Here is a 15791-nt window from a genome sequence, read left to right on the forward strand (position 1 = left end):
TGTCCGCCTCTTCCCTCGGTACGTCCGTCGTGTTTTCTGTCCTCCCCTCCACTGGCTGCCGGAGCTCACCGAGGACAAACAAGCGCAGCACAGCCGAGTGGAGAGGACAGGGGCTGGGGGGGGCTGCATTGTAGGGACCGGTCCGGTGTCACGGTTCGAACCCGCCGATGGACGGAGGGGTCTTCCACCTTCTAAGTTGCCATCAGTGAAGCCCTAACCTCCCGTCAGCCACACTCCTCTGGCTCCTGCCATTGTAAACTTCAGATGTAAAGCCCCTTTCTGCTGCGGACTCCGAGCTGCGACCAGGCGAGGTGAGTGTGTTTTTGTGTTTCCACTCCAAACTTGTGCGCTATCGCTGGAGCCGTTTACCTTTGCGGCGGTTCGGTCCAGCTGCATGTCGCCTGCTTAAAATGGCGACAGTCAACGAGGGGAGACAGAGAGAGAGTATATAGTTTATTTAGGGGCTGAGGGGGTCTTCGCCTGTTTGAATCGGGTTCACTGTTTTCAAACGCGAACCGCACACGAGCCCCTTTAAGTTGGGGACTCGCGAAGTTGAGCGGAAGATGAACACGCATCATTTTCGGAAATATTCGACGCCGCTGCGCTCAGGGACCAGCGCAGTGAGCCCGAGCAGGTTAGGATACAGCTGCTGGTTCCCGTGTAAAGAAATAGTTTTTAACACAGTAGCTGTGTGTAAATGATGTCGGTTTATTTGAGATTCAGAGCCGGGAGGTTGTCACCGTACCAACCGGCTGGATTTCCATATTTACGAGCTATGTATGAAGAAGTTAGAAAATGACCTCAACCTCCTGTCACTTCACACTAATATATTATAGTTTCCCCCTTTTAAAAAAAATTGAACAGATCATTTACTGTGGTCTTTCCATGTGCTTTTATTAATGTGCATTTTTTTATTTATTTTTTGTCAGGATTTGATAACATGTTTATATATTGTTTGTTGACACAGACTCAGGTTTAAAATCAAGGCTGCCAAACTGTGGCCAAACAGTCACTTACGAGTTTGCAGGTTGTTGTCTTGGTTATTTATCATGTCTCTGTGTGTGTGTGCGTGCGTGTGTGTGACTCCAGGGATTAGATCAAAGCTTTCCCAGACTGCTAATTTGTGTCTGATGCTCACGTGGGGTCCCAGGTAAAGACATGCAGCCTAATCCGGCTACTTATTCATCTATGCATCTATCTCCATCAGCCGAACTGCACCTATCACTCCCGGAGTAGCAGTTTGTGTAATGACTTGTGTAGATGAAACTACACAACTGGAATAACAACACTTCTAATTAGGAATAGTCAGTCATGGATGTTCCTAACATCTGTACAGCTGCATTATTATTATTATTACTACGTCTCCTCCTCTTGCTGTATTTAAGTGTGTCTCTGTGGTGATGAAATGAGCTCAGTGGCTGCACATCTCATTGAATAGTCCCACTCACACACTCGATCACCCCCACCCCCACCCCCCATCAACACCTCCCACCCCTCTTTCTCCTTTCCTCCCTGTCTCTCCCTCAGATTTAGCCTTGTATGAAAGGATTCATCAGTACAACACTGTGTAAAACAAATCATATTTTATATTTACTATGAACTAACTTTGGTTGTTTGTTTAATTTCCCCGTATTATTTTTCCTAATAAGCATCAGATGACGAGCTGATGTCGTTCTAAAAGTGAGTGATCCTCACTTTTCATCAGTGGCACTTGTCTTTTCTGTCTTGACCCACGTAATGACCGTTTTCGTCTTTGGAGGGAGACAGCAGTGTGTTCTTCTCGCACGTCCAGAGTGAGTATAGGTTTGGGTCAGTAGCAGCAGCAGTAGCAGCCTCTTGCTCTGCTTGGCTGGTTAACAGCTTGTGATGTCAGCCATTTTAGGTTGGACAGCACAGAGCATGGTGTTCCGCCATTTCTCTCTCCCTCCCCTCTCAGCAACCCAGTTTTAACACATGCACTGGCAGTGGCCACAGCAATGCAGCCGTTTGCAACCCACACAGCGATCCTCTCCCTGACCTGAGAGCAGCCCAGAAATGGGACCGGGGCGAAGATGGAATGGCACCGTTGCAGCGCTGTCACTGAGAGTTTCTTAGTGCTGCCAGAGTCGTGTAAAAACTGAAGTCGAAAGAAGTTCAGTAGTGCGATATGTGTAAGCATTCAGAGAGGTGAGCCGTGGCGGTCAGCAGAGGAGAGAGCGAGTGAAATCCTTGAGTTGACTGACAGGAGGTGGTTAGCTGGAGCAAGGACTAACGTGGGAATAAATTAACTAGCAAGGTGTTAAGGTGTTGGACAGAAAACAACACGGCGAAGGATTTCTTAACAAAAAATGTACATTGAATGTGGCGAAGGGTTTGCTTTGGTGCAGACTTAATAATCATCTTGAAAACACTGGGGGACAGGGTTGGTTCCTTGGGTCTCTCTGACAGAGAAGATGACATCTGCCAGGATTTCAGGCCTGTTTATGTGTCCACATGCTGTGTCCTGTGTTGCCTCCAGTGAATACAGGAGCCCTGCCTCAGGCCTCTACAGGCCAAGCACAGGAGCCACGGAGAGCAGGGGACAATGGCCCAAGCAGATGTCTGGACAGGGACTGGGGCACCGAGTTAACAGGAAGGGACTGCATCAGCTCCGGCCAATAGCGCGCCTTGACGACGGCTACCACACCTAGCAGGGAGACATCAACACTGCGTGAGGGAGGCACTGAAATAGGAGCAGGGTAGGGACTCTCCAAATACCACTCACAGGGGTGTGTGGAACAAACAAGCGCCGCTAGATCCAGAGACTAGATGGCAATGGAGTTGTGTGTGTGTGTCTAAGTAACTGTGTGCGTATGTGTGTGTTTATCCACACGCATGTGCTTTGGAGAAATGAGCTGGTTGGAGAGAAAGAGGGGGTAGGAGGTGGTTGCCATGGGGACAGTAACACACCAGTGGCGCTGCCGACCTGTCTCTTTGGGCCAAACTTGCTTGGAGAGGGAGGAGAAGAACGAACGGTGAGGGAGAGGGAGGGGAAGCAGAGGGTGAAGAGAGGATTGGCAGAGGGAGGAGGAGTGTGGGGTGGGGTGGGGGGTAGAGGGAGGAAAAGAGACGAGAGTAGAAACAAGAAATGGAGCAAACGTGGAAAGGACTTCCTGTGGTGTACACCTTTTCTCTGTCTGAGTAGAGAGAGCATTTGTTAGACACAGATCTGAGCCTTGCACCTGTACCCTCGGCTAGGGGATGAGATGAGTGGTTTCGTTAGCACGCAGCTACACTGTGTGGCCAAGCTGCAGAAGGTGTCAATGCTATTATTGGCCTGTACTCAGAGGATATAGCCCAGGCCTAGACAAGAGTCAGGTCAGTGGATGAAAGGAGGTCACGCTGTGCTGAGCCACTGACGCGGCGGAGATAATATAGGTTATGAACTGGGAGGACTGAAACGCCATCTTTGTGTGTCACTGGGAGATCTCTGACTCTTACACAGGGAAAAAATGGCAGCCTCACTACCTCAGTAAACAAGTCTCACACACAGGCATGCAGGCAGCCACCCCCACACACCACATACACACAAACGCATGCACGCACCCCCGTCGTCCCCACCCAATCCCACGTCGCCTCCCTCCACACTCTATCGTACAGGAAACCCACACATGCAAATGCCGACACAAATAATAGACACAAATAACAGACACAAGCCCACCCTCACCACATGGTCAACCTATGTGCTACATTCAAATCAAACGTTATTGGCCGATGCGCTCATACCAGTGAGTCAACGTGTCTTTGCCTGGCATTGCTGAGACATGAGCAACCCATTCCGAGTCACCAATAATAGCATGGCTTGCTTTGCACATTGTTTTCAGTCCTCACCTGTATGGGGCCTGTGGGTGTTGCTGCTTCTGAGGCTCAACCTTTGTTGGCAGATGTGTGCCCACGGTTGTGGTTTTTTGATTTCTCACATGTCATCAGTGTGAAATGGCTTTGCAGTCTTTACAGCTGTCGATATGCATGAATGAGGGAAGTTAAGGTTTTTATGCACTCTGTGTTTACTTGTTTGTTTGTTTGTTTGTTTTTTAGCACGGATAGTTATTTTGCATGAGGCAATGCATGTGTCTGAACACATAGACACTGGGGCTGAACTCCAGGTTATGACCACTGGCCGAAGAGCTCGGGTTGGAACATTCCAGGCTTTGCAGTGCAGCGACGAGCGAGGGAGGGAGGGAAGGAGAGAGGAGGGAAAGACTCTGTGATTGTAGTTTGGAGCAAGAGGGGGTCGTTGGAAGAGTGGGGGTTGGCAGGGTGAGGTGGGATGGCTGGTTGGAGGAGGGTATCAATGAGGGAAAATTCCTCACTGAAACACCTCAGCGCTTCCTCCACGACTGTTAACACCCCTCCTTCCCATGCCTCCTCACCCCAAACCGGCTGCCCATCCCCCACCATCCTCTCCCGTTCGCTCTCTCCCTCTCCTCTCGCTTGCCCACCCACACCCAACGGAACCACGTGATGGATGGCTCAGACTGCCCACCCATAAGCCTTTGTGTTGTGTCATGTGACCGGCCTGCCTTGGCAGAGCAGTGCCCCCTGATGCAGAACTGAATGGCAGGGGGAGTAGGTGGGGTGCACAACTGCCCCAGCCATGGGCAGCTACTCTCTCTGGGGGGCTTGCACAGGGGAACAAGGGGCATCTCGTTCCCTCCTCAGTAAACTTCATTTGCCTGTTAACCCCTCAAGCTCTGATCCAAAGAGAGGGGTCTGTCAGTGGTGTGAAAGAAAAGATGCCCACTCTGCGATAGGGTCTTCATCACAGGCGTAATAAAGTATCTCATTATTGTCTGATTGTTTAAGCAGGTGATTTATGTAGATACGATATGTCATATGTAGACTGATGAAGATTAGGGCAGATTTATTGACTCAAACTGGAAGTGCAGGCATCAGAACACAGTAAAGTGAACTCTGTGTACCTTTGCTCGGTTATTGCATGAAAGGGTGTCTGTCACACCCCAGCCCTGAAAGGGTTAACGGGGCTTTGAGCTTGTGTACTGTGACCTCTCTGTGGCCAGAGCAAAGCTGTGAGAGTTTTTTGGGGGCTACCAGAAGAAAGAAATTCTTATCCACTGACCAATTCATATTGAAATGAAGAAAGGTGGATTTGTCGTTTGATGACACCGACACCTGAGCGAGACGGTGGCGAAGCAGCAGCACTGTGTACATTATGCTCAATCTGAAATTAGCCCCAGACATGTTTAATATTAAACATGGGATTGTTTGCACATAGGAAAGGGTAAGATTGTTTTAGATATGGGCTATTTACCAGAAAAGCTGCATACGATTTGTTCATAAAATATCTTTGCATAAGGACCGGCTGGATATAGAGAGGTTTTCAGGGGTTTCCTGTTGAACTTTTGCAAGCCTTTAAACTTTTTGTGAGCTTTTTGCCGCCCTTTGCGTGAGGCGTCATGTCAGTGCAGGGTGATTGGTAGAGTAATTGCCCTAGAGCTGTCCTCTGATACTGCATCACTACCTCTCTGTCAGAGAGAGGGAGGGAGGGAGCAAGGGAGAGAGAGGAAAACTACTCCAAGACATTTTATGGAGACGAGGAATCAAGAGGTGATTTGAAAAAAATGTAAGATTCGTATTCATGGTCAGGTTTGTGTGTTTCCCTCTGTACCAATGTTGGGGGCAAGAATTACATCTTTCCAAGGAACATCTGTTGAACCTCCCACTTGCACAATTGTCGAGCAGGCCCTATATTTAGCAACACATTCATAAGTGTGTATTTCAGATTTTTTTTAAAAAAGGTGTTCAGTGAAGCTACTGTGGATTAAAAAAAACAGAATGTGCTCTCTCTGTGGGGGTGTGTCTGAACGAGGGGAAGTGAGACAGAGTTGCGTGGGGGAGGGGAAAGATCGGGGTAGGACAGGAGCTCTCCCAAAAAGCCTTTAGTGTAGAAGCAGACAGGGCACGTTTGAATGCCCTAATAAAAGAGGTAGCCTGGAGAGTTGAGGGGAAAACTTAAACATTTTAAGCAACTCAAGATTTGAATGGCTTCAGCTGAATCCATTCACAGGGCCTTTATATTATCAATGCTGTTGATATTTTACTTGGAAACATCCAGCTGTGCATGATTTTGGTCCAGCTGTGAGGAAACTGGCTTGTACTGACAAAAGTGAGAAATCCAATCTTACTCCTTCTTCTCAAGGTCGTCTCTCCTTTTCCAATATCTGCCCTTATCTGTTATTGAAATTAAACATTTTATATAAAACTATTCAACAAATTACGAGTGTATCATATTTTATTATGACTGACGAATTCAACTAAAATATGTTCCTTTCTCTCATCCTCAGGTTTTTACTCAAAACTGCGGTGAGAGCTGCGAGTGGATCTATGGACGAGTCCCGCCGTCCTCCCTCCCCCGCGCCTGGTCTATAGTCAACCGGAAACGACTCACATTCTCACTCACACCCTGCTCACTGTTGTTTGAACAACCCTTTTCACCCCTGCGGTCACACCATGGCCAGCAAAAGGAAGTCAACTACTCCTTGTATGATACCCAGCAAGATAATACGTCCTTTGGAGGAGGCTGAACAGGACTTCCCTGCTCTTCTCTGTCAGTCCAGGATTTTTGGAGGGGGCAGACAAAGCCCCCTAGACCCTTCAGAGTCTTCCAAACCAGAGGCAGGGGACACTGTCAAAGACTGTGCTGGCACTTACACCTGTAAGCCTTGTAACTTTGAAACCCAGGACCTTAATTTGTTCTTGGATCATGTGTACACCGGGCACCCAGACTTTCGCGCAGACCCCAGCTTCTGTTGCCTGAGCTGTGGGGTTTCGGCGCCCAAGTTTGAGGGTCTGGCTCTGCACAATGCCAGGGTTCACCCCAGCACTTGGAACACTACTTTACAGCTGAGGAAGAAGGACAGGAGGGTTGTGGTGGAGCAGAATCTGATAAGTGGGACAGAGTCTGGGAAGGACAGTGAAATTTCCATAAGCAAGACTCCAATAATGAGGATGCTGAAGGGCAAGTCGGAGCCCAAACGGATAGTGGTGCCTCATCCAGTCTCCAACGATTCTTCATCGGATCCTCTCTCAGTCTCCTCCTCCAAAGAGGCCAAGAGAAAAGAGACCACTGCAGTGACGGTCACACATGTTCCTACAATAGTCCACAATGGAACCACCAAGGTCACGCTGCCCTCAGCAATTCAGATCGTCAATGGCTCTGGAGCGTTACCGATGCTCAAGACCCCCATCACACAGGTACATGGTCATCCTCTCTGTTTTTCAGTTTGGCTGTTGGTAGAATTCTGTTTTAATTTTTTCTTAGACAAGTTAATTCATATTCCTTCATTTAGATGATTTTAAATCTGTTTGCTACAGGTGGTTTCAGTGGTTCAGACCAGAAACTTTCATCAATCTGCACCGATCACAGTCTCCTCAAATATGTCCTCTTCCTCAAAAAACCTCCCCAAGGTAATTGTTTTGTTATTCATATTTTATATCCCACTGTTTTGAAATGAATCGGATGTAAAATAACATAATTATCGCCTATTTAAATTTTCCTCTTTGTCCCTCCCAGGTGATGATTCCCCTGAGCAGCATCCCTACGTACAGTGCCTCCATGGACTCCTCTTCCTTCTTGAAGACCTCCTTCAGTAAGTTCCCGTACCCCACGAAGGCTGAGCTCTGCTACCTGACTGTGGTCACAAAGTTTCCAGAAGAGCAGATTAAGATCTGGTTCACGGCCCAGAGACTTAAACAAGGCATCAGCTGGTCTCCCGAGGAGATCGAGGAGGCCAGGAGGAAGATGTTTAACACCATCATCCAGACAGCACCTTCCAGTGCACATAACCAAATCCACAGCCACTACAGCCCAGCCCATCACACATTCACAGTCCTGCCTGCGTCACTGGGAGCCACTGGGATCCCTCATATCCTGCAGGGATCTCTTGTTAGCCAGGCCGGGGTAATCGTCACACAGCCTATGATGGCCAATGGTATCCAGCTTAGCAGCACCCCTTTGGCCCTGGCCGTCACGCCTAAGCCCCAGGCAGCAGCCCGCCCCATGATGCAGGCCCGACCTGCTGCAGCCCTGGTGGCAGACAAAGGCATCAGCATGGTGGTGGGGACAGTGGGCAGCAGCAGCACTGTGAGCAACATCATTAGCAGCAGTAATAGTAGTAGGAGTGGGGGAGGGGGTACGAAAAACAGCATTGTCGGTAGCAGTCAAGCTAGTGTCATCAACCTTAGTCTGGGAAGCAGTAATCATAGTAATGGCAGGGTGAGCAGTGTCAATGGTAAACACAGCAATGCTAATGCAGTCTGCAGTGACAAGAGCAAAAGTAATGTTACCAGCCGTGTAACTGATAAGAAAACTGATATCAGCAAAGCTAATAACACCAGCATTGTGCACAGTGACAGCAAAGTAACCACAGACAGTAAACCTAAACACAGTAACGGCAGAACGGGCAGTGATGGACAGAGGAGTAAAGATGCTAACGTTACCAGCAACAAAAATAAAACAAGGAACACAAGTACAGATGACGTTGACCCCATTGACCCTCTAAATATGAAAATGGAGGACGCTTCTTCCCCTGCCTCCAAATCTTCTTCCCCCTCGCCTTCAGCTCCTCCAGGCAGCACGTCTGGCTCCGGGACGCCAGTCAACGCGTTCCTCGACCCCAGCTTTTACAAGAGCAAGAAGTCTCAAGTGCAGCTCAGCGCACTGAAGGACAGCTTTCAGGGCAGCCAGTTTCCCGACCAGGAGGAGGTCGACCGCCTCATTGCTCGGACTGGGCTCACAGTGCGAGAAGTTCGCAAGTGGTTCAGTGACCGGCGCTACCATTTTCGGAATCTCAAAGGGGTGCGCACGAGCACAGGTGCACAGAACAACAAGTCTGGCACTGCAGCTGTAACAGGGAGTGGTTCAGGTTTACCAGGGAGTGGCGCCGCTGGCAGTGCCAACCCTGTTGACTTGTCAGAAAGTAGCAGCAGCTCTGGTGCCAAAACGCCCCAGCACAGCTCTGCACCCCTGAGTCCAACGACACCTCAGACTCCCACCTCACCCAGCACGCCCTCCCGCCGACTCCCCAGACAACCATCTGAAGATTTCACAGCTATCCGCTACAAGGAGAGAGAACCCCATCAGGTGAGACCCTTAAGATATGACCTCTGGGTTAATTCCGGAGAATTGGCTGCAGAGTTTACCCAGAGTTTGCCTTTCACACATGCACAACACAGCAGGAGGTTCTCTGCACAGACTCATTCACAACAGCAACCAATCCATAGGCAGGAAGTGACGTATTAACTCTGCTGCATAGATCACGTTATCATGTTTTCAGCACCCCGGCTCTTATCACCACAAACTCTCTTGACATCTTTGTCTTCTACCTGTATGGCACCATTTTTTCACCGGGAAATATTTGTTTTATTTTTGTTTAGTTTTTTAATTTAATTTTGGGTCTGACATGCATTAGACGCGTCATCAACTCCCAGGGGTTGTGTTACATGTGTTACAGAGCTTCACAGTTTATGCAGGAGTAAATGTGCAAAGTATCCATGTACTACAGAATGTACATGATGCACATAGCAGAGCCCATTTACAGGTCTTGGGGAGTTCTACTACATACTGTAAAAAAGTAATCCTACATTAGCCACTAAGTATAACGCACCTGTATCACTGACTCATAACCAAAGTTTTTCAGTTTATAGTGATATATCAAAGAAAAGCAACACATACTTACAATGGAAAAGCTGCTATGAGAGAAGGTTTTTGTATTTTAGTTTGACAACTAGCTTTAAGTATTGCAGATTAATTTTCCAATTTAGCCGCTAATCAATTAATCAAGCCCATCAATGTATTTAGTTCTACTTGTTAAAAGGATTGACCTTGTCCTCATCTGTATCATGTTTAGTTGAAGGCACTCGAGGCCAGTTTTGCAGAGGACCCCGACCCATCTGGAGAAGAGGTGGACAGGCTGCGAACTGAGACCAAGATGACCAGGAGGGAGATCCATGGCTGGTTTGCTGAGAGGAGGAAGAAAGCCGCAGCTGAGAAGAAGAAGGAGGAGGCAGATCGGGCACTGAGAGAGGAGGAGGTGGGGGTTGATGGGGAGGAACGACAGAGAGAGGACGGCTCAGGAGAACTGAAAGTCAACCCCATTAAGATTAATCTGAAGATGCTGAAGGTGACAGAGGCCAGCGGCAAAGCAGAGGGCGAAGGGTTGGAGAGCTCTGCTTTACCGCTTCTGTCCAGCAGCACACCTGCATCCTCCCCAGGCTCTGCCCCATCCTCCACCCCTAAACCCTCCCAGTCCTTCACCCTGACACCCAAACCATCCAACTCTCCCAAACCCACAGCCATCCGAGGCAAGAAGACAGCAGAGCAGCTTCACCTGCTCAAACAAGTCTACGCCCGCACCCAGTGGCCCAGTGCTGCTCAGTACGATGAGCTCATCTCAGCTTCTGGACTGCCCAGACCTGAGGTGGTGCGGTGGTTTGGGGACTCCCGGTATGTGCAGAAGAACGGCCAGCTGAAGTGGCTGGAGTCGTACCAGACCATGGCTCTGGAAGAGGAACTCCAGACGGAGAACACGCAGATCCTCCAGGCACATCTGGACGTACACGGCAGAGCGGAGGAGACGCAGGTAACTGACAACTATATGTAGCATTTCCACATTTTCTTTGAGCAGCTCAGTGTCTCTGAACAACTCTGAGAGGCAGGTGATGAATCTGTGCTGGGGGGATAAAAGATAAAAGATAAAAGATTAACTGGTCTGCAGGAGAAAATGTGCTCGTATTCTGCAAAGCCACAGTTGTTTTTCTCTGTGTTCGGCAGAGGTTATTTTTGGGGCTTGTAAATGACTTGGGAGCCACACAAGTAATTAAAAAAATAATAAGAACTGAATTTTTCTTCCTGAATATTATTGTGTATCCGAGCCGGCAGCACGCTCCGTAATTCAGCTTGATTGCTTTTGATGAATGATTCCTTCATTCAGTTGTGGTCCCACTGATTCACTGGTGTCTGACTTTTACTTTAATCTTTTGAATTGACTCTCTCTCTATATATATTTGATCTACTTGGTGCTAGACTTAAGTGTCATACGCTGTAGCTCATAGAGGGGACAGTGTTCTGGTTTAGAAATGACACCTGGAAGCTCCACGGTTGGTGACAGGGTGGTTTGTTAAAATTTCTATCAATATGCCCAGCGACAAGTACGTAATAGATTTTTAAGCTTTCAGAGTCTGAGTGCCTTGGAATTCCCTGCAGTTTGTAAATGCCCCTGCTCTTGCACTCTACATCTGGTTTTTAAAGCAGTTTTTGAATGAAAATATTAATAAAAGACTTCAGCTGGAGGAGAGATATTGAGCACAAAACATGTGAATTGTATTATCACCAAATAATTGTCATGCTCTGCTACTCTGCTATGGTACTATGAATTATGTGTGCATCAACAATATATAAGTTTTAAATTATTTACTCATTTTAGCACCAGCTGCTTAAGCAAAAGTGTGCCATAAAGAAATAAGAACACAAACACATAATATCGGTAGAAAAAGGTCTCATTAATCTGTGTAGGTAAATAATTTGTTTATATGATTGTGTCAGGATGTTTGGTAAAAAAACAGTTTCATATCTATTTTACTTCCAGGTGAGAACAGTTGAGGACATGGTGACATCACGTCCTTGTGTTGAACAGTGTTTATCTTCTTAGTTTAACATTAACATCCGTCATTGATTTTTTTCTAATGCGTCAAAGTTTCCCTCATCTGACAACAGATTAAATAGAAATAAAGACATTTAAAAACTAAAAGGTGACTTGATCAGGGGAGATTTTATAAACTATAACAAGTAGGATACATCTCACAGATGGAACTGTAAAATATTTTGTTTCTGTTCTGTTCCTACTATTTCAGATGTCAGGGGTAGAAATTAATACACTGTTGTTGAGGATGTATCACTTTATTAGCTATCAAATCTAATGTAACCCAGAACAACAGCTCGGATATAAATGATACTGTGAGAGATATTTAACGTGTGTTTATTGAGGTTTGTACTTTGCACCGATTGAACTGGACTGTTTTATGAGAGATGTTTCTAAGTAATGAATATAAAAAATCTGATAATTTAATTGACACCTCTGACTAGGACCTGAGTATTAAAGATATAGTAAAAATTCTCTGAGCAAAAACTGGCTTTTAAAGGAAGAACATGTGGCAGCGCTGTTGTAATAGATAATAAAATGGCTAATTAACTTTAGATAGATGAGGCTGTTTCGCTGACTTTACTGAGTGAGTTTAGTTATTTTATTACCCTTTACTAATTGTGCTTTTCTTACACTGTGTTTTTTCAGTCACCCGTATTCTGTTATTGAATGAGGTCTTTTATAAATTGTGATCAAAGTTTTTAATGCGTGGCTTTGATCTAACAGATTCTTCTTCCCACACAGCTGCAGGGACTGGCTGACGAGAGCGGTTTAACAACGGACCTGGTGCGACACTGGTTCGCTACCAAGGCGTCTTTGCCACAGACGGAACAAACTGTTGCTGTGACGGGACCAGGACCAGTTGCCCCGGGCGTGGCCGCCGAGCCACCGACGACAGGCTCCTCCCCTCTGGAGTCGGAGCCAGGAGGAGGAACCGAGGAGAAAATGGAGCAGTCGGTGTGTGGTGTCGCAACAGACCCAGAGGAGGCCAACACTGACGAGACTGTGAATCCTACTAAAGGTAGTCTTTAGTGTCATCTTTAACGTGATACGTGCAGAAATTACGTCCCTTGATGTTTGACTGAACTGGATATAACGGATTGTTACCAGACGAGGGTTGGAACAAAAAGAGGCGACTCCTTAATGTATTTGGTGTAGCTTTGACTAACCTTTGCCACATCAACCAGAAAAGAACACAAAAGATTTAAAGACATCAAGTTTGGAATTTCCTTGAGTGGCATTTCTCAGTATTTGGTAGAGGCTAACACCTGCACCACACCTCAACCACACCATGGACCAGTTTGTCCACTGACATTAACCTTTGTTTAAACTCCTGAGAATGAGGTTAACAAGTCATTGCTGGGAATTAATTACTGTGATGTAACTTCTGAATTTCAAAAATGATAACCCTCCCACTCATGACTGAGAAAACTAATCATATTAGTGTGACGTGTAACCAACAAAATTGGTAGCAAACATTTTCTGGACTCTGCCTTTCACATATGAAGAATGCAGCAGGAGATTGTTCCGGTCTGATGAGTTCACAACAACGGGAACATTTCTGAAACATTCAGGCGAGGAAGCAGGAGGCAGGACATGACTTATAAATTCCACTGCTAAAATTTCAGGATAATATGTGGACTTAATCGCACGTTTGAAACCATCTTAAGTTAAATGTGTTATGTGCCAAAAACGTTACCAGAAACTGGAACTAGATAATTTTTTGATAAGTTAATACAGTATCAAAATGATTTATCTAAATAAAGTTGTTTGGATGATTAATTTTCTTTGGATTAACTAATCAGTTGAGTGAGCAAGTAATCGTTATCATCATATGGGGACGAATCTCTGCAGTAACATGTTATTGTCTCTCAGTTAACACAGAAGTGTTACAGGGACAAAACGATCAGAGTTGTGTGTAACGAGGTTCACTGTGTGTTCGGTATAATCTTTAAAGTAAATTCATGTTTTCTGGCTCATGGATTTTTAATTAAAATTTTTCTTCAAATTACCAAAGGAACCGACTGAAGAGGCTGTTTGTCGGAGGACGGAGTTCACGACGCAGGTGGTGTTTGTGTCGGGAGTCTGAGTAAAAGATGGCAGATGTGGTTGTAACAGGATCACTGGATGGAAATGGACCTTGAAACCATCCCCACACACCCATCCCTCTCTCTCTCTCTCTCTCTCTCTCTCTCTCTCTCTCTCTCTCTCTCTCTCTCTCTCTCTCTCTCTCTCTCTCTCTCTCTCTCTCTCTCTCTCTCTCTCTCTCTCTCTCTCTCTCTCTCTCCCCCCTAGAGGTAGGCATGACCTCCCCCCTGCTATGTGAGATGGACGCTTAAGCTACTAACCAACGCCCCCTTCTATCAATCCATCCACCTACACGCCCACTCTCCCTCCATCTCCTGCTTTGTCTACCCCTCTGCGACACACCCACCCTCTCCAATATCTGTCCGTCCACCATTTTACCTCCAGACAGAGGTTCCAGTAGGAATTGCAATCCAGTTGTGGTGGAGGGAGGGGTGAGGTGTTGTTTTACACCTGCCTGCTGGAGCGGAAGAACAGAAGAAAAACAAAATGTGGCGGAAGAAGAGGAGGAGGATCTAAAAAAGGAAGAGGTGTGGTCAGGGATTGAGACCTCACAGCAGATGTCAATTGGGGTGGGGATGGTGGGTTGGGTTCGGACAGATATCGACCAAGTCCACCCTCGGACCTGGATCGTCTGAGACACTGTTCATAGTTTGTTTCGGGGTACGAGAAACCACACAGCTCTCTGCGACAGGGAGCTTAAGCCGGGGCCTTAAAGTAAAAGAATAATGAACCTACTTTTTTTTCTTTTCATTGTGTCAATATCCTGCTCCGTTTCTTTTCCCATCATGCACTCTCACACTTTGACTTCATGCTTGCAGCTGAACGTGCTCGCTGGGCTGTTGGCATCTTATGTGAAACACAGCACTGGTGTTCATTCGATCCTGCCTTGAATTTTGTATTTTTTTGGGGGGGACATCTCTTTATACTCACTCTTCATTTCTCAGCTAATACAGAACATAAACTTGTTCTGTTTGGGGAAAAACGTCTAGAGTTAGTTTCATCCGAAGGGGGCAAGCCTCCCTGTTGTGTATAAAATGAAAAAAAGACGACTCGATATATTAGACTTTATGGAATCTGGTTTGTGTTGTAGCATCAAGTGCTTCTTCTCTACGTCACTGACCTGTACGTTCATTTGTTTTTATGGAACTTTATAATGAAATAAAATTGACTGTAAAACAACTGTGAACTTTTACCAGAGTTCCATACTTAGGCTTGATGTATAATTTTTACAGATATTTGCAGAATAAAAAGAATGTAATAAATCTGTGCCTCCGAGTGTCATTGGCCTGCAAGTCAAGTCGTACACAAGTTGGTTAATTAAAGGGTTTTATCACTGGCTATATTCAACATTTGTCAACAGGTCCCACAGAAAAAAATCCAAACTACCAATAAATGAATCCCACCAACTAGTTTTATGATCTTATTCCTCTGTACCTGTAGAAGAAGAATTTCAATGAGCCACACTGTCCCACTGCGAAATGTGAAGATCTATTACAATGAAAACACAATGTTCGTTCTTTACATCGTCCTGCTGCTGTAAAGTCTGCCACGTACACTCCATGTGTAGAGCTTCACCGATATGCATATTTGCCGAGCGATGCCGATGTTTGGACGTAAATATTTTCTGATACAAATATATCAGCCAGTATAGAGAAGAGAAAGAATTGTAAATGAGCTTTCTGTAGTTGTAGGAAATAACTGGAATAACAAATCAAAACAAAAAGTACAGAGCACATCAAGACCAATAAAATAACTAAATTATAGATAATTTTTTTTAAAATGTAATATACAAAATAGAAATTCTTACTTGCCAAATAGAAGAAAACAATTTGTAGGTCTGTTTTTTTTATGGATAAGTGCATGAATAAGGTGTAGAGGTGTTCCTGATAAAATGCACAGTGACTATATCTTTAGTGTTTTTTGACATATCTATTTTGGGATTAAAACTGTTAGAAATAAAACATGAAAAACTAACTTGCCTGTTTTCAACTGCACAAACTGACCAATAGTTAAACCCAACTGATA

General features: G+C 45.9%; 1 protein-coding gene across 4 annotated transcripts; it reads left to right on the forward strand.

The window, feature by feature from the left end:
* Positions 1–13897, forward strand: zhx3b (zinc fingers and homeoboxes 3b). 4 transcript variants are annotated; one of them, XM_035158450.2, is made up of 8 exons: positions 1–311; positions 2498–2717; positions 6324–7233; positions 7354–7446; positions 7553–9121; positions 9888–10619; positions 12423–12699; positions 13696–13897. In XM_035158450.2, the coding sequence occupies exons 3-8, from the start codon at positions 6490–6492 to the stop codon at positions 13704–13706; spliced, it is 3426 nt and encodes a 1141-aa protein (XP_035014341.1). In that variant the 5' UTR covers positions 1–311; positions 2498–2717; positions 6324–6489; the 3' UTR covers positions 13707–13897. The 4 variants fall into 4 exon arrangements, with proteins under 4 accessions (XP_035014341.1, XP_035014340.1, XP_035014343.1 ...); XM_035158449.2 differs by lacking the exon at positions 2498–2717; XM_035158452.2 differs by lacking the exons at positions 1–311; positions 2498–2717 and adding an exon at positions 483–634.
* Positions 13898–15791: the final 1894 nt, after the last annotated feature.

Source organism: Hippoglossus stenolepis, chromosome 6 (genome assembly GCF_022539355.2).
Source record: "Hippoglossus stenolepis isolate QCI-W04-F060 chromosome 6, HSTE1.2, whole genome shotgun sequence".
Taxonomy (NCBI): domain Eukaryota; kingdom Metazoa; phylum Chordata; class Actinopteri; order Pleuronectiformes; family Pleuronectidae; genus Hippoglossus; species Hippoglossus stenolepis.